The 24166-nt window shown below is 46.6% G+C and overlaps 1 protein-coding gene across 1 annotated transcript in view; it reads right to left on the reverse strand.

Annotated features, from left to right (window-relative positions):
* The window catches only part of CALD1 (caldesmon 1), a 121165-nt gene that overhangs the window by 4972 nt on the left and 92027 nt on the right, over window positions 1–24166 (reverse strand). The window contains 6 exon segments of the mRNA XM_048501512.1: window positions 2842–2937; window positions 5045–5182; window positions 7883–7961; window positions 8059–8102; window positions 15288–15428; window positions 16358–16613. Coding sequence (XP_048357469.1) covers window positions 2842–2937; window positions 5045–5182; window positions 7883–7961; window positions 8059–8102; window positions 15288–15428; window positions 16358–16613 — 754 coding nt within the window.

A 24166-nucleotide genomic window follows, 5' to 3' on the forward strand; every position in this document is an offset into this window, starting at 1 on the left:
CGTCGACTGACATAAATCGAGGTAAGCGGATCAATACACACTGAGGTGACCCTTACTTCAAAACAGCCCCCTTTTAGCCAACTGAACTTTAAACCCGCATGAAACGATGGTCCGGATTGGGAGTGTAGTTTGAAGGTTTTTGTAGCTCAGTAAGGTAGCTTGGAAAGAGATTTACCTGACTAGTTTTAACAGAAAACAGCCAATCCAAGAGAAGAAGAGAACAGCAGGTATCTTTTACAGGAAATCCGTTCATGGAGATCACGGTGGAAGAGAGAAGAGAGACAGAAAGCGACTGACTGAGGAAGAAAGAAGGAATTCAGGGAAAGGACAGGTTAGATTCAAGTGACTCCTCTGAACTGCTCCACAGACTGGTTACTCCCAATGGCCAATCAGAAGATACTAAATTACTCTTTTCAGGAGACCCCTTGAACACACCCAGACAACAACTTTGAATGTAGATGGCTACAAGCATGTGAACGGATTTGCTCAATCTGACCAAACGTCTGCCTAGCTATTCTTTCTCCAAAAGTGGCTAGCCAGGTATTGGGGCAATTGACTATTTCTCTGCTTTTCATTTTGAGTTTTATTTATGAGCTTGCATTGCATACATACAACACGTGGTTTTTATTATGCCAGTTATAAGTACCTAAGTGCCATCAAGTTGCAACCAACTAATAGCAACCCCAGCAAGAGGCAAGAGAAAAGCAGGCAAGGCAAGAGAAAAGCAGAGATGATCTGCCATTGCCTTCCTTTGCAAAGTCTTCCTTGATGGTCTCTCATTCAAGTATTGAACACACTTAACTTCTTTAATCTGATGAGTTTAGACTGAACAATGCCAACTTCTCTCCCAGTGCTGATTTACTAAGAAGAAGAAGAGTTTGGATTTATATCCCCCCTTTCTCTCCTGTAGGAGACTCAAAGGGGCTGACAATCTCCTTGCCCTTCCCCCCTCACAACAAACCCCCTGTGAGGTAGGTGGGGCTGAGAGAGCTCCGAGAAGCTGTGACTAGCCCAAGGTCACCCAGCTGGCGTGTGTGGGAGTGCACAGGCTAATCTGAATTCCCCAGATAAGCCTCCACAGCTCAGGCGGCAGAGCGGGGAATCAAACCCGGTTCCTCCAGATTAGATACACAAGCTCTTAACCTCCTACGCCACTGCTGCTCCTCCTATAACACACCTGACATCAGAAAATGTGTTCAAGTTCTTAACTATTGTGAGTAATAACTATGTATAAAACTTGAACTTCATGAATCAGCATTATCCCCTCTGTTTTCCAGATCCCCCACCTCATTTTTAGTTGAATGTAGGACCATTAATCTAAGCCAGCTGGAATTTGCTATCTTGATATGGCCTGCCACTTCAAGTGGTCAATTAGGCCTTAGCACACAAAACATGGTTTGGTACTTCAACAATCCGCACACAAAAACATGGTTTGGTGCTTCAACAATATATCTCTTCCTCCCTGAGCTTTACATGGACCAAGCTCTCTCTCTCAAAAAAGGCATTTCAATGGAGGTATCATAGAGATCAGAAATTGAAAAAAGAGCTCCACTGCAATTCAGGTTTTTCTGCAGTTCTTTCACATCTGCATTTTGTTAAAAACGAGGTTGCAACTTTCTGTAGTGTTAAAGCTCTCTTTGGGTGAAGAATTTCTCAACAAGGCTGCTGAATCTACAATGGTGCCACGCAACTATAACAAAAGTGACAGCTGAAAAAATACCAGGTTTCTAGTCCCCATGCCTGTGGAAATAAGTCTTAGAAGTATGTGATTAAAATCTCGAGAAAATATTGAAAACATTTTCTCGCGACTCGTATAGTAAATTATGTCAAATATGTATATGCAACATTGTCCCCGTTTCAGAATTTCACCGTTGGTGACACAAAATTTAGGCTGCCTTTACACAGAATTTTGGCTTTCGTTAAACATATGCATAGCCAAATATGTGTGAAGCAAGCCTTTATTGGCATAGGATAGCCAAATATGAGAAGAGAAAAACAGAGCCACCAAAAGTCTGCAGTCCTTCAGACGACACATTCTTCCCTAGGCACAAGTCAGTTCAAAGACATATTTCCAAATGACCAGCTTTCCTACTATTTGGCAGGCTTTGAAGCTCAAGGCTACGCCGGAGGTCAGAGAGAAAACATTCATTTGATCACAGGTGTCAAACTCGCAGCCCTCCAGATGTTATGGACTACAGTTCCCATCATCCCCTGCCAGCATGATGCTGGCAGGGGATTATGGGAGCTGTAGTCCATAACATCTGGAGGGCCGCGAGTTTGACACCTATGCATTTGATGATACTTTGGGCTAAGCCCAAATCCTGAACTTCAGGGGAGAGCTCAGGATTCTCACCCAGTTGAAGGCACAGCAGCAAAGGGGAAAAACCTGGAACAAGTTCAAAGCCAAATAACTGGAAAGATATTTTTATGAATCCCTGGCACCAGGGTCCCTGACACTCCTTTTAATTGTTATTGAGAGGCAAGGCAGATGACACAGGGCACCAACTGAGCCTGGAGCCCTTTGCTGCAGCTAGCAGCTGTGGTCATGCACTCAGTCACCAGCCCCATCCTCATGGTCCTCCCAGAGGGAGGGAACCATAGCACAGACATCAGAGGCGAAAAGGAGCAATTGATCCCAATACAGGAACCTTCAAGAATTTGAGGGAGAGGTACCAGAACCAGGCATCTTACCTGAGCTACCCAAAAGCTGGAACAGGCTTTGGAATAATATCAGTACTCTTCTTGTTCCCGTATGTGTAGCACTATTGCCTTAACCTTTCCGTCCCCCAAAGTGCTATTTGATGGTCAAAAGATAAAACTACTGAACACTGAAACACTTACTGAAGGTTTTGGAGCAGGTGACTTGTTGTTTTCTGGGGTCTTAGTTAACCATTCGTTGATACGACTGGAAACTCCGACCTTTAGCCCAGCTGTTTCCTGTGGGATGGTTACAGGTGTCTTAGGAATATAGATGTTAAAATCATAGCTAATGGATTAGGACAGGATTCTCCAACCTTTCTGAGCCTGTGGGCATATTTGGAATTTGGACATGGCAAGGTGAGCAGAGCAACACGTAACATTACCCTAGAGGATGGGGCGGTATAAAAGTTTAAAAAATAAATAAATAATAAATAAATAAACAACATAGGCACCACAAAATGGCTGCCATAGGAGGCGGAGCCAGCCATGAAATAACTGCCACAGCTTAACTTCAATAACACATCGTGGATCCTTGTGCTATGCTGGCAGCTGCATAAAATCTTTATAGCCAATCAAATCTCCAGTAGTCAATCAGAAGCTTTGCTGGGCAAATTGTCAATAACCTTTATGATACATTACATAGGATTGAAAAGGGGTTCAAGGGGAAATGGACAAATAATCACATTATAAAAACGATAATATGTCAATACAACTTTTACTTTATGAGAAAAAACTGAGAAAGTTATAATAGAAATCATGTATTAGTTTTTTTTATATATTTTGGATTATTAGATCTCATTAGGACTAGACAATATTGGTGATTTATATATATACACACACACACACACATACATATACATATATATACACACACATACATATACATACCGTGTTTCCCCGAAAATAAGACAGTGTCTTATATTAATTTTTGCTCCCAAAGATGCGCCATGTCTTATTTTCAGGGGATGTCTTATTTTTCTGTGTTCTGTTCGTCGGGCATGCTTCCAAACAAAAACTTTGCTACGTCTTACTTTCAGGGGATGCCTTATATTTTGCACTTCAGCAAAACCTCTACTACGTCTTATTTTCAGGGGATGTCTTATATTTGGGGAAACAGAGTATATATACACACACACATATATATATATATACACACACACACACATATATATATATATACATACACACATATATATATATGTATAATTTTGTTTCTGTTCAAACTCTAGAATCAACTAACTACAATCTTATTCTGGTTTCTTGATTTTTTCTTTCTTTCTGCACTGTTAATTTCTATCTGTTAAATATTTAAAAAAGAAAAGAAGAAAGTTAACAAAAGAAGTTTGCTGGGCAAGAGCCCTACCTCCCCCCCCCCCCCCCACTTTTAAAAAACTCTTGATGTGGGCACCAGAAAAGGTGTCAGCGGGGCACCACGGCACCATGTTAGAGAGCCCTGGATTAGAATAATCAAGTTCCAGGTTCCAGTAGTCCATGTAAAGATATTCCTGCTATGGAAGGTTTTGCTTCAGGTGTTTTTAAAAATCTTTACCTATATAGTGACATCACCAAACAGGATGTTTTACAGATTATCATACGTATTGTGGAAAAGCAGATCTTTGCCTTATGGAACTGAAAAACTAATTTGCGTGGGGTGGGGGGCGGACAACAATTACTGACAGGACCACGGGGCCTGTAAAACACGACTGTTTCCACCTGAACCTCGGCGCTTATGAACTATCTCTGATCCTTGTACGTCGTATGCATCCGTTTCTTTTGTGTTTTTGTGTTTATGCTATTTGTTTGTATTTGTTTTTAAAAACCGATGCATTTAAGATGTTTTAAATGGTATCATGGCATTTACTGTACTTTTAGTACGTTTTGTTGTAAGCCATCTTGAGTCTTGGGAGATATGGGCTATAAATGCAATCAATCAATCAATCAATCAATCAATAAAGTCACCTGCAGGCAAACGTAGTGATGTCTGTTCCTTTCGAAAAATTAAAAACCACTTTCCCATACAACCACAAAAAATACCATATGCTAACAAGGAAGAAGAAACCCCTTCTAATAAAATAATACAAACAACAAGATCTTTAAAACCAATTCAGAAAGAGACCAACCCTGCCCAGAGAGGAGGCAGAAAGCCAACCATGGGCTGGGCAAGCAGAGGATGTAGGCAAGTACACAGTCTTCGTTTCAATAAGGGGTTACTACAACAGGTCCCCTTTCAGAAGCCTTTCAGCCATTATTCTGTCAGCATTTCCACCAACTACTGTGTGGAATAAGGCTCATCTTGATTAACGTGTGATATCCCGCGTGCCGCATCGGAACAGAAGGTACGTACCTTGTTGGGCGTCCCTGTGCCAGAGGGCGAGGCGAACACATTGCCTTTCTCCCACATGCTCTTAATGTTACGAACTCCCTCGGCAGGAACTGGGAGATCAGAGGGGGCTGCCTTGGCAGGCCTGGAAGCCTTCGTGCCCTGCAAGAAGCAGCTGGTCAGTCACACTGCAGGTATGTAGAGATCAGCCTGAGAAATGTCATCGCTGGTGAGGAGAGCAGGACCATTTCACCCTTACAGAGGCCAATTTGCTGGTGGTTCCCGGCCCCTCAATGATGCGGCTGGCCTCCACGCGGGCCAGGACCTTTACAGCTCTGGCCCCTGCCTCGTGGAACGCTCTTCCTCCAGCTGTCCGGGCCCTGTGGGATCTTGGGAGAGTTAAACAGACGCCAGGGCGCCAAAGACTGTGTTGTTCCACGAGGGCGCTTTGGAGTGTCCAGCGCCCAGATGATGATGGTGCCCTCGTCTATCTCACAATAGCTGTTTTACATCAGGGTAACCCTCATATTGAGGGGCCCGCCTTTCCTCCTTTTGGGGGAAGGTTTTAAATGTGGGTTTTTCTGGACGCCTCTTATTTAATTATTTAATTATATTAACCGCGGTTTTATACGGAGTTTTAGTAAGTTTTATTGATTATTAACTGGATGGAGCTTATGTTATTTGTTTACTGTGTTTTGTATGATTTGCTCCTTTATTCACTATTGTATGAATTTTATGCTGTACAATGCCCGGAGCCCTTCGGGGATGGGGCGGTATAGAAATCCAATAAATAAATAAATAAATAGTTGCTCCAACCTTCCTTCACCCCTTCCCTCCTCACATTTTCCTTCCTCGTCCCCAAGAATGGGCATCAGGACAGAAGGGTGCGGGAGAAGATTACATGCTGCTAAATCCAAGCCGTACCAAACCCTCATTTCACCTGGCACAGAAACCATCAAATCCGCACCAGCTTTTGTAACATGTCAACAGACTGCAAGATTGGAGAGCAGCCTGGAGGAACAGTTTCCACAGGGATGCATAAATCACTTACGTTTTTATGGCAATTGACCCCCAATTATGTTTTTGTGGAACACGGGAGTAGATACCATAGGAAGAATGAAATACTTTACGCACTGATTTAAAACGTTTATTAGAAGAAGAGAAGAGTTTGGATTTATATCCCCCCCCCTTTCTCTCCTGTAGGAGACTCAAAGGGGCTTACAATCTCCTTGCCCTTCCCCCCTCACAACAAACACCCTGTGAGGTAGGTGGGGCTGAGAGAGCTCCGAGAAGCTGTGACTAGCCCAAGGTCACCCAGCTGGCGTGTGTGGGAGTGCACAGGCTAATCTGAATTCCCCAGATAAGCCTCCACAGCTCAGGCGGCAGAGCGGAGAATCAAACCCGGTTCCTCCAGATTAGATACACGAGCTCTTAACCTCCTACGCCACTGCTGCTCCCCTTTCTATCTTATAAGCTTTCTTTCTATCTTATAAGAACTTATATAGCTTCCTTTCTATCTTATAAGAACTCAATGTAAACCACAAAACACAATAAAAGACATAAAAACAGCTAGTTTAAGATCAGTAATTTCAAATTGCCCATAGGCAGGGGAACTGAAACAAATCAAAGGCTGCTATGAGTAAAACTGTCTTCTGCTGCCTCCTAAAGATCGAGAGTAGGGGAAGAGTGTTCCAAGATGGTGGGACTGCCACTAAAAAGGCCCTATCTGGTGTACACACCAGGTGAGTTTCTTTGGTCGATAAACTGGTCCCAAGCCGTTTGTGGCTTTAAAAGGCAAATCTAGCACTTTGAACTGCCTTTGGGGCCTTGTGTGTCCAAATCATGCACACCCACACCCACACCCCCACACCCCACACCCCCACCCCACACACACACCTGAAGACCCAAAGGCTGAATTCCAATTGAAAATATGCATATCTAATCCACTCCCATGCTGTTTTATAGAAAGGCGTGTGTGCCAGCAGGGTGTGCATTTGTTTTATTAAACTGTGCTGGTAAAAATGTTCTCTTTTTGGCCATCAAGTCACAACTGGCTTTTGGCAACCCTGTAGGGTTTTCAAGGCAAAAGACATCCAGAGGTGGTTTGCCAATTCTGTGTCACCTCCTGAGAATTTCCTGGAGGTCTCCCATCCAAATTCTTGCCAGGGTCGAGGCTGCGAGCAGAGGTGGAGCTACCAGGGGGCCGGGGGTGGGGGGTGCGCGTTGCACCAGGAGCATGTCTGGGGGAGGAAAATCTCCCCTTGCAGCACTCCCCCCACCATGGCACCCCCCCCCCTGCCGCCGCCTTTATTGAAACTGTGCAGGCTGGAGAAGTGGCCTGTTCCCTTCAGGCTGAAAACGGCCTGGTAGGAACTACATTTCCCAGGAGACCTTGCAACCCCCAAGGTCTCATGGGAAGCGTAGTTCCCACCAGGCCGTTTTCAGCCTGAAGGGAACAGGCCGCTTTTCCAGGCTGAAGTAAGGTAAGTGGAGGGGGGGCAGGGCACTGCAGAGGTGGGGTGGAGGACACAGAGTGTGCACCGGGTGCACTCTGGCCCCGCTACGCCTCTGGCTGAGAGTGTGTGACTGGCTGAAGGTCACCCAGCAAATTTCCATGGCACAAGTGTGATTTGATCCTGGGTTTCCCAGATCCTGGTTTGATATCTTAACCACTACTCCACATTGGCTCTCAAAAATATTCATCTATACACTTCATACAACTGTTACTGAGAGGCAGGCACATTCTGTTTTTTAAAAGGATGCACATGTATTGCTCAAGATCAGACTTCCCTCAAGAATGGCTCATGGGCCTTTGCCTGACATGGCCAATCAGCGAAGTTCTGGAAACTGCAGTGAACGCACCTCAATCGCGCTCGTGTATTGCTCGAGCCTGCTGTCAATCTTAGAGACGACTGCTGCCGCTTGAGAAGTTTTCATCCCGCTGGGAAGAAAGAGAGAGACAAGAAACAGGTTAGAGCCTTACCATCCAACCCAGGATTCTTTTTGGTGCCATTTTTGGGAGGGCAAGGCCCCTTTACCTCTTTTGGGCAGATTTGTTCAGGAATTCCGCACGTTCTTCTATCTAGGAAAATAAGAAGAGAGAGGAAAGTAAGAAAAACAACACTTTGTAGTTGCCGAAGCAAGAGAGCCTATGGGGAAAAAAAGAAATTTGGATGGTTTGTGGAGGTGCAAGAAAGAGAAATGGAACACCACAAACACTGCACAAAAATCCCAACACAAAAAGAGAGCCAGCCATATTCTCTTCACTGCAAGCAAGCCACTTACAGGCAGGATAACCTTGGGATGATGCAATTGTATGACAAGTCTTTAAGCAAACATTAATCTATTTTGGAAGGCATTTCCAAAGGGTAGTTGGGGATCACCTGTTGTAGCCAAAACAGCTCAAGTTTTGCAGCACTTGTGGCAGCAGAGACTCGCGGTCCAGCGCCCACGGCGTTGGACTAGTAATTTGATTATTCAAAGGTTACAAAGGTTGAGTTTATAGGACACGAGCTGTTTTCTTGAGAGGTGTATCCGAAATTTCCAGCCACGCTAACTGATCATCGTGATTCTGGAGCCAAGACGTTATTCTATTAATTTCACAGCTAGTTAAAAACAGTCAAGTCAATTTCAGCAATCAAAGAACACGGGCCAACACAGCAGCCGTCGTTCTGTCTGAGAAAGGCAGGCTGGGCAGCTGCCGCACTGGGAAGCAACTGCGTGAGATTCTTAATTTGGACTGAAAGGGGGAAAATGTCTTTGGGATAAAGGGAGCTAGCCTCCAAAATGCAGCTCAGTATATTACCAGCTGGGTAAATTCACATGCGGGGAAAGCAATGGCAAACTACCCCACAAAAACGGCTCACCTATGAATCACTGCTTGCAGTGGTACCCCAGGGTCGAACACGACTGAAGGGGAAACTTTACCTTTACATTAACAGGCCAAACAAGTTGTTTCCTAACAGTAGTACGGTACCACTAATTCTGTGTTTTCATCAGTCCTAGGAGCAGAGCAGGAGGAGATCCACCGGAAACAGTGATTCCTAGGAGTCCTGATCTACATAAACTACCTACACATTTCAATTCACCAGACTAATGAACAGGGTTCCCATTTGCCCGATTATGCTAGGAGACTTCCAGCAAATCGAAGGCTTTGGCCATGAATGCTCAGCTGATTGGTGGGTGGAAACAGAGGGGCCAAGGAGGGGGCAGTTACCACAGAGTTTCTGGCGATCACTAGAGCTGCCTTGGTCAGTTCCAGGTAGCTCTAAGAACTGCCAGGAACTCAGTGGTCACAACTTCCTGTAAGTAGCCATGGTCTTATTTTTCTTGTTGATTTCCCCCCCTGAGCACTGCCCCCCTCATAGCCTTCCCTCTGGTTGCCAAGTAACTCTAATAATTGAGTATTCTCACTTCGCCTTGTTGCACTTCACATGCTGTAAACTCCTGTAAAGCTTTTATTTTCTTTAAGTGCATTGTCTTGATCTATCAGTGCTGAGATATTGGACCTCTGGGAAAGAGGGTCCCAAAGCAGTTGCTTGAAGATCCTTTCTCTGCCAGTAGCGATGGCACTACACGGAGCCTCCTTCCCTGGTGGGAAAAGCACTCCTGTGATCTGGCTGCCTACAGAACACAGCCTTGTCCTGATGTGCCCTGTGGACACAAGAGACTGTGTAGGGGCAGCCACACAAGCGATACAATCCATTGACTGGGACTATTAATGTACAAAAGTTGAAGGTGTTTAGAGCCGTATGCTATGCTGGTTAACTTAAAAGTGAGAAATTGAAAGGCTATCAATTAATACATTATAATATTTAAGCATATACAATTTTGAAAACTCTTATATTTATATATATTTCTCCTCTTTCCTTTTAGATTTAATCTAACAATTTAGACTGTGATAATCAGATGATTCTTTTTTTTTCTCCACACCAGAACATTTGAAACTATAGATCAAAAGCAATGAATTCAATTTTTTTTGGTAAAGATATTATTACATTACGATTTACAAAGACTTGTATTCGGATAAGATTTCGAGATTAAACTGCTTTGTGTCATGCTAGTTGGAAGTTCTTGTTAATTTTAAATGTTACTGTAATGAGAGATGAATAACCAATAAACTTTGTTAAAAGAAAATTTAAAACTAGCTAGGCAGTTGCACTGAATGGGACTTAACTCCCTAGCGATGGATCACAGCCTGTATCTCGTGGGCTCCCAAAACATGAGATGCTTTTCACTGGCTACTCCATCCCATTTCTTCCAAGAGCTTCCAGGCCCCAAATCTGAATGTCTTGCCCTACTACCACTATAAAAAAACTAGTTGCTCCCCAAATGTCGTAGCACTGGGTAAACCGAACATGTACCTAATTTTATTCACTTGCCTTCGGAACCAAGGAATGCAAATTGTTGCATGATACTGGGATTGCAGAATCCCCGTCTTTTTTTTATTCATTTGCCTTCTTGACAGCAACCATAATGCATTGCTTTCCATTGCCACAAGAGGGCAGCATGACACAGATGGAAGGGGTAGAAAGCAAAATATGCCCTAGAAATCACTTCTTCCCTTCTCTCGGGTTACATTATACCAGGACAATGACACATTCTTACAGCTAGCAGTTTCATTTACCGAAAGCACGCACAACTACGTGTTGATTGTCATGTGCGACAATTACATCAGAGCCTAGTTGTGCTGTGCTGCAAACATCACAAAGCTTCTGCTGAGAAATAAAGGCAATGGGGATGTGGTTGTCACGCAAGAAAATCTATACAACTTCCATGCTTTTTCCCCCTGCACACAATTTATCACATAAAGAACTTCATCAAACTAAAAAGGAACAAAGAAGTGGGCATTTTGCCCTTCTCTTATCGCATATATTTCTCCCTCTCTGCTGAACTATTTCCAGGTTTTTTCCTCATTCTTGGCTCCCGTTTCCCTGAGCATCTTTATACTAGGAACTCTTGGCCTGTTTCCCACCTGTAAAATGGGGAAACTGTTTTCCAGGACGTGGTCAAATGACTTCATGCCTTAAGAATATGATGCATGTTTTGTGTATGGATGTTTGTGGCTCAATGGTGCAGAAATACGGTGCTCTTCGCTGCTTCGGTTTTGTGCCCTTATAGTTCTGGAGCTGTGCTGTTGATAAAAGAGGCATCTCGATGGCAGCCACTGTATCTGGGTGGCCCATGTCCTGTGGCATAGCTAGGGGGCATTGGGGGGGGGGGCTGAAGCCCTGGTCACCACTTTCTGGAGGCTCATTTTAGGGTGTCTCCCTCCTTGCAACTGCACCCCAGTTGGGAACACCCCATGGAGTTTGGAACAGAGGCGCAGTTGAACATCGGTGAGTGGGGCCAGCTGGGCCCCACCCCCACCTTTACGTGGAGTTCTCCCCATACACGTGGAAATGGGGGCAGGGAGCCCAGCTGGCTCTGCTAGTCAGGGTTCAACTGTGCCACTACCCCGAATGGGGCCGGGGTACAGCACCCAGGGGGAGCCCCAGGTGATGCCAATGCCCATACAGAAGGAGGAGGAGAAGAAGAAGAGTTTGGATTTATATCCCCCCTTTCTCTCCTGTGAGGAGACTCAAAGGGGCTGACAAACTCCTTTCCCTTCCTCGCCCACAACAAACACCCTGTGAGGTGGGTGGGGCTGAGAGAGCTCCAAAGAACTGAGATGAACCCAAGGTCACCCAGCTGGCGTGTGTGGGAGTGGACAAGGTAATCTGTTGTAGTGTCTGTGGTGGGGAGGGGAAGAGAAGGTGATCGCAAGCCACTTTGAGATTCCGTACAGGAGAGAAAGGGGGCATAAATCTAAACTCTTCTTCTTATAAGAGGAACAAATCTCACAGGAGTCAAGGAAGCCTTGTAGGGGGCATCTTCCTGGCAGCACTGCTGATTTAAACAGCACTGGAGGAGAAAGAAGGCAAGGACTGGCAGTAAGGAAGAGAGACATGCTCAGTGGAAGGGCGGGCCAACAGGATGGAGGAAGAGGAGGCAGAAGGTTGTGGCACAAAACGTTCACGGAAAGGCCACACTGACTTGAATGGCCACGCCTCTGCACACCTCAGGCCACGGACGTCAAAACATCCTTCCCCCAAAAGAAAAGGTCCAGAAACAGGAGGCAGCCCTGTCAGCATCTCAACCTACCTCACAAATGTGCGACAGAGATAAAATGAGGGTTGGGGGAGAGACCGTGTAGCACTACTCTCACTTCCTGGAGGAAGCACAGAATAAAATCAGAGAATGGTGATGGACCCGCCACAGTTTACGAACAGAAGTAGTCCGCTTTCCTCTCAAGGAATCTCAATGTGGTTTATGATCACTTTCCTCTGCCCTTCTCTTCATAACAGACATCTCGTGAGGTAGGTGGGGCTGAGAGAGTTCTGAAAGAACTGTGACTGGCCCAAGGTCACTCAGCAGGCTTCACGAGGAGGGCTGGGGAAAACAAACCTGGTTCACCAGGTAGGACTCTGCCGCTCATGTGAAGAAGTAGAGAATCAAACCTGGTTCTTCAGATGAGAGTCCACCACTTTTAACTACGATGCCATGCTGACTCTCAAGGTCATACAGTTCTGCTGTGAGAGACTCTAGGGCAGTGATGGTGAACCTATGGCACTCCAGATGTTGATGGACTACAATTCCCATCAGCCCCTGCCAGCATGGCCAATTGGCTGGTGGGAATTGTAGTCCATGAACATCTGGAGTGCCACAGGTTCGCCCCCATGGCTCTAGGGCAATAAAGGGAGGGTTGGGAGTGTGGGGTCGAAGAAGGGGCAGCTTAAGGTTAAAAAGCCACCAGGTCTGTTAGAAGTTAAGGAATCATGGAAAGGGGAGGTTTTATACTGATCCTTTTTTATGATTACCACATGTCTGATCTTTTCTTTTTTTTCAGCCACATGTTTATTAATCTCTGGGTGCAGATACCTGTAATTGGTACCCAATCTTCCACCATCAGATTTGTTTGTATGAAATGCCTAGGGATTTATTATCAGTTCCCATTAAAGGCCTTCCCTCTGGCTGACCACTCTAATCGCCACCCATGCCACGGAAATTACTAGAAAACCAAATTCTAAAACAGAGGTCAAATGGAGCACAGCTCTAAACACAGCACACACCAAACAACGGCATGCTCACTCCCAGAAAGACGGATGGACATACGGTAAACAGAATGACAAAATAGATCTGTAAAGCAAGACGGAAAGCAAAGTCGTTATAATTGACAGGAGAAGGTCTTATGGCAATCCCTTAAATGTGGATTAGCGGTATTATCCGCTGTGGCCTGTTTCCTGCCCTGGCCCTACTCTGGTGTGAAAAGTCGCACCAGAAATGCTTCCGCTGTCCCCAAGAAAAGTGAGAAGCATGCGCGGGGGAAGAGGAAGCACGCTGGGACAAGGTTTTTTGCCCAGATGCGCCTCCTCTCTTAGCGCACCACAAAGAGGAAGTGAATCGGGGCAAGATTTCATGCCCTGACGCACTTCTGGTCCCACCGTGCACCTCAGCACCAATGGATAATTTTCCAGTGAGTCCTTTTTCCAGAAAGGTTATGTGGTACTCAGCACCACATTGTAGGACACACAGTCTGTTAAAACCAACGTCAAAATTCTCAGTGATGCTCACGGTTCTGGACAGCACCACTGAGAAACTGACTTTGCCGCCCTCTGCCTATCCCACAAGTGAACCACACAAAAATGTATTGTCGAAGGCTTTCACAGCCGGAATCACTGGGGTGCTGTGTGGTTTCCGGGCTGTATGGCTGTGTTCTAGCAGCATTCTCTCCTGACGTTTCGCCTGCATCTGTGGCTGGCATCTTCAGAGGATCTGATGGTCTGAAGATGTCTGAAGATGCCAGCCACAGATGGAGGCGAAACGTCAGGAGAGAATGCTGCTAGAACACGGCCATACAGCCCGGAAACCACACAGCACACCACATAAAAAATAATTCAAGAGATGTATACAATCTTATATTTCTCAGAAAGCCAGAAGCAAACGTGATGAAAAAGTAAACCTGCTTGTGTGGGAAACTGAACCCTGCCTACATGGATCAATCTTTTGCGAGCACAGCACTTACATGCATACAAACAGTTCATGCAAGGCTCTGGCCAAAAGAACAGGACCACGGGCTTTTAGATGCTCTACACCAGGGGTCTGCAAACTATGGCTCTCCAGATGTTCATGGACTACAATTCCGAACAGCTCTGCCACTTGCCCATGTTGGCAGGGGCTGATGGGAACTGTAGTCCATGAACATCTGGAGAGCCATAGTTTGCAGACCCCTGCTTTACATCAAGGGTCACCAGTCTTGTGTCTGTGGGGGCCATGGGGCTGGTTGACACCTTTTCTGGTGCCTGCGTAGTGATTTCAGGAAGTGCGTGGGACTACGTAGGGGTTTTGGCCAGTGAGGCTTGTGGCTGACTATTAGATATCTGATTGGCTGCCAGCATAACAGAAAGATCTACATTGTGTCACTGAAGTCAAGCTCTGGCAATCATTTTGTGGCTGGCTCCACCTCCTGCGGCAGTCATTTTGTGGCATCTATTTTGCTTCCGTGCCAACCATGCCGTGTCAGGATTCCAGATGTGCCCGCAGGACAAAAAAAGGTTGAAGACTGTGTGTACAGTGTGTGTACACTGTACACAGAGCCTGTGTGTACAGTGTGAATGAATGAACACTCTGTCCCAACGCTGGTGCAAGAATGTTGAGAGGTAAGGGAGCAGGAGCTGAGCTCACAGTCACAGGTTGAAGTAGGGACAGCCTGCTTGGTCTCACACCCTGTTTCCATGGGTTATCCTATCACATGTAAACGGGGTAGGGCCAGATGTTCAGTCCATTGGCAAGGATACCACATAGGCATTGAAGATAGTGCTTATGGCACATCCCAGGTTCCACCAAAAACTCCTTTGCAGGGCAAGGTGGGTTTGCTTGACACCTCCTTGTAGCAACCATCTTTGAAGAGCAAGCAGCCAGCTATGCAATGTGCTTTACCCCACAACCCAACAGCTTCATGGATAAAGCTGCCAACTTTTTTTCTAGTGGGGCTCTTGTGTCTTTAAGAACTGCACAGAAAATGGGGACCCCTATTCACGGGTGGTGAGGATGGGCCGATGGGGCCACTTAGGGAAGAAAACTTTCCAGATTCACAGCAGGGCTTTACACAGGAAACCCAAAACCCAGAGCGCTAACATGGGGAATCTCTCCAACACACACCTTTTACAAGGAAAATTCCTTTCATGAGCCAGATATAGCCCACAAGTCGGCGATAGCAAAGGATTACCTTAAGAGAAGAGCCCTTGGGGGTGAAGCATTTGAAAGGCTTCTTGTCTTCAGACAAGCCTTCGTCTGGCATCTTCTGCCGCTTCTCCGCAGCTTCTGCCCTTCTCCGCTCAATTTCTTCCTTCAGCCGCCTCTTCTCTTCCTACCAAAAGTAATAACATGAAGGAAACCACTTAAGACTTTAAATTCATAATCCTCCCCGAGCCTTAAAATTCTGGACAGAGTAAAAAGTAGAGCAAATTCCTGCAAATCCATTCCATTTATGGGCTGATACCTCTCCGCACCTGGAGATTCCAATCAAAGATCCATCAAAGTCGACAAACTTGAAAGGATGAGAACACCCAAGATTAAGAAAGGGAATGACTGGTCTATCCCAGGGGTCTGCAACCTGCAGCTCTCCAGATGTTCATGGACTACAATTCCCATCAGCCCCTGCCACCATGGCCAATTGATCATGTGGCAGGGGCTGATGGGAATTGTGGTCCATGAACATCTGGAGAGCCGCAGGTTGCAGACCCCTGGTCTATCCCTTCCCTCAACCCCCTCCCTTTTAACCCATCCCCCCCCAAAGTCAGGGCTCCAATCAATCTTACCATTTTAGAGGACATAGGGCACTGTAGATCAGACGAAAGGCACTTTTAGTCCAGCATTCTGTTCACACAGTGGCCAATCAGTTGTCTATAGGGCCCCTTCCGCACATGCAGAATAATTAACTTTCAATCCACTTTCGATGCACTTTGAAGATGTGGGATTAGCAAAATCCACTGGCAAACAATTGTGAAAGTGGATTGAAAATGCATTATCTGCATATGTGGAAGGGGCCTAGGAAACTCACAAATAGGACGACTGCAACAGCATCTTCCCACCCGTGCTCCATGCAACTATGTAAAGAGGTATGCTGGTCTATTTATCGCTTTATATGTATTATTGTATGTTGCGCCCTGTTGTACACCGCCCAGAGCCCTTCGGGGGTGGGTGATTCCTAAATCTAATAACAAATAAATAAATAATGAATATAAAATGGCTTCCTATGAATGAATAAAAAATAAGAAATTTTGGCAGGCTGTTTACCTCCTCCCTAGCTTTTCTGTCCACTTCGTCTTTCTTCTTCCTCTGCTCTTCTTCTTCCAGAACCTTCCGACGCTCCTCACGCTTCTTCTTCAGCTCCTCCAGTTCCACAGCGGCCTCCTGTTGTTTCTGCTTCATCTTTTCAAACTCTTCATTCTCGTTCTCGCCGCGGCGGCGGCGCAGTTCCTCTACCCGCTTGCCTGCCTCCACGTTTGGCTTGGCTTCCTCAGCGTTTGAGGTGGTTTTGAGACCAGGGCGGCTGGGAAAGGAAGACAGTTGCGCACAGTGAGAAGAATTTTTTCCCTTTGCCAGTTCAAGCCTGCACCATGAGGTATGATCTATACCCACTACGCCCAATATGCTGTCTATGGCCAATATGGCACTCAATGACATATTTCTTGATGCCAGTTTGCTTCTTCAACAAAGCATCGCTGTTCCAAACTAAACAACCAGTTTTGGTTTTTCTCCACGGTGGAAACATTTGAGAAGAGCCCGAGAGCCATCATTTTTATGTCTGCAGAAAGTACCCATTTGGAAATAGTGACTTCCGTCACAGCAGAATACTCGGTTTGTAATCTGCCAAGACTTTGTGATCTTCCCCCCTGCCCCATAGCAACCATTCTGTGTTGGAAGTCACTCCTTCTTCTCAAACTTCCAAACATGCCTCTGATCCACACATCATATAGAACCAGATAGAAACTGCAGCATTCCAGACTGTGCAACTTGAGTTATCCTACTTTATTTCGTTCGTTCGTTCGTTCGTTCGTTCGTTCGTTCAATTTGTAGGCTGCCCTTAGCCATATGGGCTTAGGGGAGCTTGCTTATTTATTTATTTATTTATTTATTTATCTATCTATTTATTTATTTATTTATTAAATTTATAGGCCGCCTCATCCCTGAAGGGCTTGAGGCGGCTCACAACATGGCTGTATCCAACAGCAATTTAATGCAACATAAAAACTGAATCCATTAAAACACAACAGCAGTTTATAACAATAAACAGATTAAAACAACAAAATTGTGTAAGACATACACACACAGGCGCCCGATCTAAAAGGCCAAAAAAAGAAAAAGAAGAAGAAGGGGAGGAGGTAGGCAGGGCCCAGGATGGAATTAGGGCCCAACCAAGGTGGTCCAGACAGGCAGCTTTGATTTCAATGGGGGGGCGATGGAACCACGGCCGGCCCCTCCAAAAGCCCGGTGGAATAGCTCTGTCTTACAGGCCCTGCAGAACTCACCAAGGTCCCGCAGGGCCCGGACAGCTGGAGGTAGAGCATTCTACCAGGCAGGGGCCATTGTAATGGCTTACAGCATTACAATGACAATAAAATAAGAAAATCATTCTTAATGCCCCAGCATCATAGTCTCCTCAGAGGGATCGATAAGCCAATCAAGATTGTATCCCCCAATACAATCCACATTCACACAGGAAAGGGAAAGAGAAAAGGAAAGGGAGGCCAACTCAATGGACCACTGCTTCTGAACACCATCCTACATTTTTTTTAGAAAATGCCCAGCATAAAATAAGCTAACACATGAGAGGAAAAGGTCACCTAGCCTCCTCGCTGATTGTAGTAGCTTCATGCTGGTAAGAAACTTTCTACAAAGGGGGAACATTAAAACACATAAACTCCCTACTGCGGTCTGAAGTGGTACAATCTAGAACTCTTATCATAGTCTCTTTGAATGTTGGGTATAATACAGAGCCTGTCTCTCATATGCATCAGGAAGGTACATGATGCCATTATATGCATCAACTAGGATTTAGCTATACAGCAATTTAATGTGGTACAAGTTTACAGATAAATGCTTTGGGGCACATGTCTTATAAAAGCAAGGTCTGACAGCAGTAATCCATGCAATGGTCACAGTTAGGTTACATGGGGGGAGGCCACGAAACTCTTGAAGAAATGCCATCTCCCCTCCCCCAATTGCTGAGTCGGTGCAAGCCCAGGCTCAACCGCTCACCTTGGAGCCCAGCCGCAGTGGTGGCAGTGCCTGGGAGCCACTCCAAGCTTTTCAGCACTTTTTAACGCTTTTATTTTAAGTTGGGGAAAATTGAAACATTTCAGGTTTTTCTGCAAACCTGTAAGGAATTCCATAGAAGCAGAAATAAAAGGCTTTTTGGTGTAAAAGACCGTTTATTCAGACATCCTAGAAAGCTCACGTACACGACGTGGCAGGAATAAAGTCTCCCGCCAGAAGCACAGGTTATAACTCTGTCCATCCCATCCCCCCCTCCCGGTTTCTCATGGGAACGGAGTTCTCATCTCTCTCGAAGAGATAAGACCTCCACCAGAGTCTCCGCCGCAGATGCTGGCCCATCGCCCGGGTTATGGAATTCAATCCAAGGCCAGAAGTGACTGTTCTGAACATCAACACCATTGAATCCTTTACACTCTGCACTCCCTTAAGAAAAAAACTTCTCCCCCCCCAGGTTTGTGCGGAAAGGAGTCGCGGTGGAAAGCAGAAATGAAGGAACGTCAATATTTTCGGGATAACCCCATTGATTATACCCAGAAGAATATCCCACCCAAGAGACTAAATGTACGCAAGCGTTTGCGATTAAAGCGAGAGTCCAGGATGAAACGTCAATTTAAGTAATGCTTGTGGCCATCAATCATAGTCGGAGGTCTCCGTGAGGTAAAATTGCCAGGCATCGGAAGCGGGGGCCTCCTTGAGGCAAACCTGGAATGAAAGACAGGATGGATATTACTTAGAGAGTCAGAGCCAGAATCTGTCGGGCAGTGACATCATTAATCACTTTAGTAAATCTTAAAAGGTCAGTCTTTTGCCCAGTTTTGAAAATTTATATGCGTCTCTAGAGATTCTTGGTAGACAAATATACCCAGAAACCGCCGCGTAAAGGGAAATCCGGCCGGTGCTTATCGGCAAGTTTTTGGGAATCTTTAGCCTGCTGTAAAGGCGGTCTGGACGATTTTTTCACCCCTCGACCAGAGATGAAATCCACTGTTGGAACTCCTGGAGGATTCAAGCCTTCTGCAGGTATTAATTCTGCGGCAGCGGAGGGAAGGACCGACCAGACACAATTTCGAAGGGTTTTGTACTATATAGACATTATTGTAGAAACATTATTATTCTGCAAAGCAGGAATTAACTTCGCACCAGTTGTCTTGGTGATAGTTGAACAACTGCGCGTAAATACTATTCCAGGGTTCTGTTAGATTCTCTCCGACTCACCGTCACTTTGAGCGTGGTAGAGGCAATTGCCGGAAATGACCCCAACAAACCCAGGAAAGCTTTCCAGAACTTTGGAGGTTGGATGAAACCTTAAGAGTGTAAAGGCGATAAATATGCTGAATGAACAGAGCTGGCGCTAGCTTAGGAAGCCGGAGGGGATGGAAGCACATGGGATGAAATAGGCTTGCCGGAAAATAGATCCACCACTACCCACAGAAGACCATGTTGCCTTGACTTTCTGGCAAATCCGTGTAATAAAATCCATGGAGATGACTTCCCAGAGGCGAGGAGGCCGCCGGGAGAGGCTTCCACGCACGAACCATGGGGATTTTTCAGGCAATTTGGCTTCCGCACAAACAGAGCAACCTTTGATATATGTCTCAATGTCTTTGCGCATCGCGCGCCACCAAAATTGGCGGCGGGCCAAATGCAGAGTCTTAAAGGAAGCCAAAATGTCAATAGCGGAGCATCACTGACAGGCCTCGAGAACCTGCTTACGGAGGAGACGCATTACCAGCAATCCCCCCGCCTCCAAACACCATTCTCAAAGCGTGGTTGGGAGTCACCTTCCTCCACTGGTGGCTCGCGCTGGCCCGCCTCCTCGAGTTCTCGTAGGAAAGAGATCAGGCTACGAGGCATGGGTGGAGAAGGAAGAGTGGGCGTCTGAGATCGAGTGACAGCCAGCTGGTGGGAGAGGGAGAGAACAGTGCGCGGCCAGGATATCCCGTAAAGCGGCTCCACTTCGGTGTTGAAGAGCGCATCCAGCCAGTTTATTAGTTTTTCCGGGGAAAAAATGGACAGTGAAGAAGCGAGAAAATGCATTGCGGAGTTGTTTTGCGGACATCTTGGTGGAAGAGGCGTGCCAAGTTCTTGTGATCGGAGTAGAGCTTGAAAGAAGAGGTGTTTAGCCCCCTCCAGCCAGTGGCGCCAAGTGGAGAGCTAGCTACATTGGCACTTGATCTCTTTATCCCCTACAGTCCAGTTAGGCTCAGCACCGGAGAATTTTTTTGATAAATAAGCACCGCGGAACAAGCCTATCATGCTTTATTTCTCTGCAACAGGAGGCTGCACCAAGCGCTTTTATCCGAGAGGCATCCACGTGAACCACAAAAGGGAAGATCTGGGTCAAGGGTGTTTTAGGATAGGTTCGTTAGTAAAAGCTGATTTTAAATGTTGAAGAGCTGTCTGACATTCTTTAGACCAAGAAGAATGGCAGCCTGGAATTACCCTTAGTGCGTAAGAGGTCTGTGAGTGGGAGAGTCAGTTCAGCGAATTGGGAGTATAAAGTCACGATAGAAATTAAGCAAACCCTAGGAAAGACTGGAGTTCCACTTCCGATTGGTAGGGGCAGGCCATTGGAGGACTGCCTCAATCTTAGCAGGATCCATTTTTAGCCCCTCGAGGAAGAGATCCATTAGCCCAAATAGTCGATGGAGAGTTAGGTGAAAACAGCATTTAAGTTTTGCAAAGAGGGAGTTGTTGAGCAAAGCGTTTTAATGCTTCCCGAACCAAGGCTTCATATATCCATGGTTTGTGAATAGAATTAAAACATCATCTAAAGTACACCACTACTCCCTTGTATAATAAATCATGTAGAACTTAAGTTGATGAGGGGCCATAAGAAGCTCCGGGGGGCCCCACTTAGCTTCGAATGGCATTATTAAGTATTCATACTGTCCAAATTTTGTGTTAAATGCAGTCAAATGTTCATAGCCTTCCATGATCCTGACTCTGGCAAAGTAAGCTACTCCCAAGTCCAACTTGAAAGTAAAAATCAAGTCCCTTACTTGTGCATCTAAAAGGTCCTTGATTAAAAGGCAAAGGGTATTTATTGGACAGGGAAACCGCATTGGAGTCCTCGATGAGAAATCCATTTTTACAGAGCCTTAAAGACCACGTCCTTTTTTTTAACAAATAATACAGGAGCAGCATGTGTGTGTTTTGGTAGCTAAAATGCATCGTATGAACCGAGCAAAGGTTCTTGTCTAAGAGAGCGCAGTTCCTTCTCCTCATTGGGACTCATGCGTTGAGATTCTACCCTTGGGCAGTTGAGCCCCTGGCTGTAATCACGATTTTGCAATCCAGTGTCTCACATAGGGTGTAATTGATTGCATTCTCTTGCTCCTGAAATACTCTGGCTAAAATCTTGGTAAGCGATTGGAATGCGATGGAGTAATTCGATTCATCAGTGAATTCTGAGATCCGTTCTTTCCAAATGAATTTTGGTTCGTACAGCAACAACCATGGCATGCTTGGGACTATGGAGTGTTTGGCCACTGGAGCCAGAGAGGGAATAAAAACTAATTTTCTCCCCAATGGTCAGCGCAGCCGAGGAGAACCGGTTGCGTTTTTTTGAACTGGGCCGGTCCTTCGGCCCCGAGAGGGCTTGCCCGTCCATTTGGGTGAGCGGTGTGGAAAGGCTTGGCTAGGGGGACTCGGTCTAGTCAAGGTTACTCACGCCACTTGGGAGCGCGTGAAAGCAATGGGAGCACCCAGAATCTACAAAGAGGCTGAGGCTATAACTCTGAGTGTGCTTAGGGTTGGCCAGAATGGCAGATAAGTAATAGGAGGCTAGCTGCCTTCACTCACCGCATCTGGAGTCGAACCCATATCCATGGGGGGGGGCTGAAGAGAGGCAAACAGCTGCTTCCCCCTCTTCTGGGTGTAGCCGGTAACCGCTGGCAAACTGAGCCCGTTGGAGGCGGCCAGGATTTACGTGGTGGCAGCGGATAGAGATGCTTGCAGCCGGAGGCGGTTAGCTTCTGTTTTTTCGGGCGGTTGGCGGCCTAGATGACCCGGTCCTCCACAGTAAAGAACCTTACAATCCCAAGCGGCGGCGGCCCGGTACCGAGGTGGTTTCATTAGAGGCTGCTGGAGGGCAACTGCGAGTCGCATAGCGGTGGTAAATGCTTGGCGGGTTTGAAGCATTGGCAATCTAAGCGAGGCATGGCAAGAGATCCTAATTCGATCCATTCAGCAATAGTGCGTGGGATCCGAATAAGGAACACCGTTTCTCGCAGTTTGCCGTCGACGAAGCATCCGAGAAGTATTCACATTTCATGCGCTCAGGCCACTCAGGAGGGAGTCGGAGCGGCCGCCCTTACGAAAATTCGCAGACAGAGTCGGTAAAGGAGCGGTTGCCTTGCTGGAATATAGATTTGATGAATGGGGATGGCTGTTTTCCAGCGTACACCGGATCTTGGAGGCGAGCCCTTAAGGCTTGGAGGAGCGCAGGCACCGTGTGAGTATCCTCCCCTTGCAGGTCAAAAAGAGTCACAAACCAGTCAGCTGCGGCTCCATCCAGGGCGGAACCGATGTCCATTATTTTTTTTGTTCAGACCCGATTTCGTCGTCATAGTCCTCCATGTGGGCATGGAGTTGCAGGATGAAGTAAGGGGACGTTTAGAAGCCGGTCCCATCGAAGCGGGCAGGTATTGGAAGGTCTGTAATATCCTCTCTCCACGGCCCTCGGCGCCAGCTAAGAAGTGATTCATAAGGATTGAGAGCCGGAATCCGGTGGAGGTGGGAATTACCGACGCCGGCGCCGCTGAATGCTCTGGTAGAAGCAGGTCTTTGGAAGAATTAGCGAATCTGGCGAGTAGCAGGACCCAGAAGCGTCGCCCCTCTGGCGTTGGCTTTCAGCACCAGTATGGCGTAGACTCCAGCAGGGCATCTTGTCCTGCTTCTTCTTCAGCTCCTTTTCAAAGGCGGCTAAAGTCTCTTTCCTTGCGAAAGTCAAAGGCATCTTGATAGCGCGTGCAAAGCTGCTTTCTCTCGTTCCAGTTTGGCCAGTTAGTCTCGTTGAATGGCTGCAGTTAGTTCACTTTAGCGCCGCGCGCGCCAGCCTTAGCAGCTTTAGCGTTGGCAGCTCTAAGTCCAGTTTGGAGTGTTCCAGGACCTTATCATGGACCGATAGATTCTGCATATATTATTGCCGTTGCAACGCGTCTTTAGCACGGTCCAATTCGAGTTGGATTTCTTTTCGCTGCTGTTCCCGGTCCTTTTGCAGGTTTTCAAGCTCTTGCTGCAGCTGCTCATATTTCCTCTTCCCATAGCTGGCGTTCCGCGGGCCAATGCTTCCTGGGCATCTACGCGAGTCATTACTTCCTCATCCCAGCTCTCTTTGGACGGAAGGAGGAAAATAGGTCCGGATGGGAAGGCGAGGCTGCTTCGGATTCCTCCTCGCCGGAATGCAGCACCGCCGTGTCCACCGAAATCCGAGAGCCTCAGGTGCAACTGCTGATCCGGGATCAGAAGGGTCCGATCGGAAGCTAAAGTATGGATACCCCTCCCAATCCCCGATATAGTCCCGGTTTCAACGGTAGTCGCCGGGCGGGCCCCAGTACTATGCCACGCAGTGGATTCTTGGGAGCATCATCAAAATCACGAGTCCAGGAATGCGTTCAATGGACTCCTGGGTTGCCGCGTGGAAAGTGGTCAGGCCCATCTCCTCCGTGACAAGGTTGCATCTGAGGTTTGTAATCCTGCGGAAGCGGGTAGGTATCCGATCCACAGAAGCCCGATCCATGAACAGCGCTAAAGCGGCTCATTACAAGTCCACATGATCGTTTCCTGCGTCCACTCGATCCCACCGGAGTAAGGGAAGACTTC

The sequence above is a fragment of the Sphaerodactylus townsendi genome, linkage group LG06 (genome assembly GCF_021028975.2).
Source record: "Sphaerodactylus townsendi isolate TG3544 linkage group LG06, MPM_Stown_v2.3, whole genome shotgun sequence".
Lineage (NCBI taxonomy): Eukaryota > Metazoa > Chordata > Lepidosauria > Squamata > Sphaerodactylidae > Sphaerodactylus > Sphaerodactylus townsendi.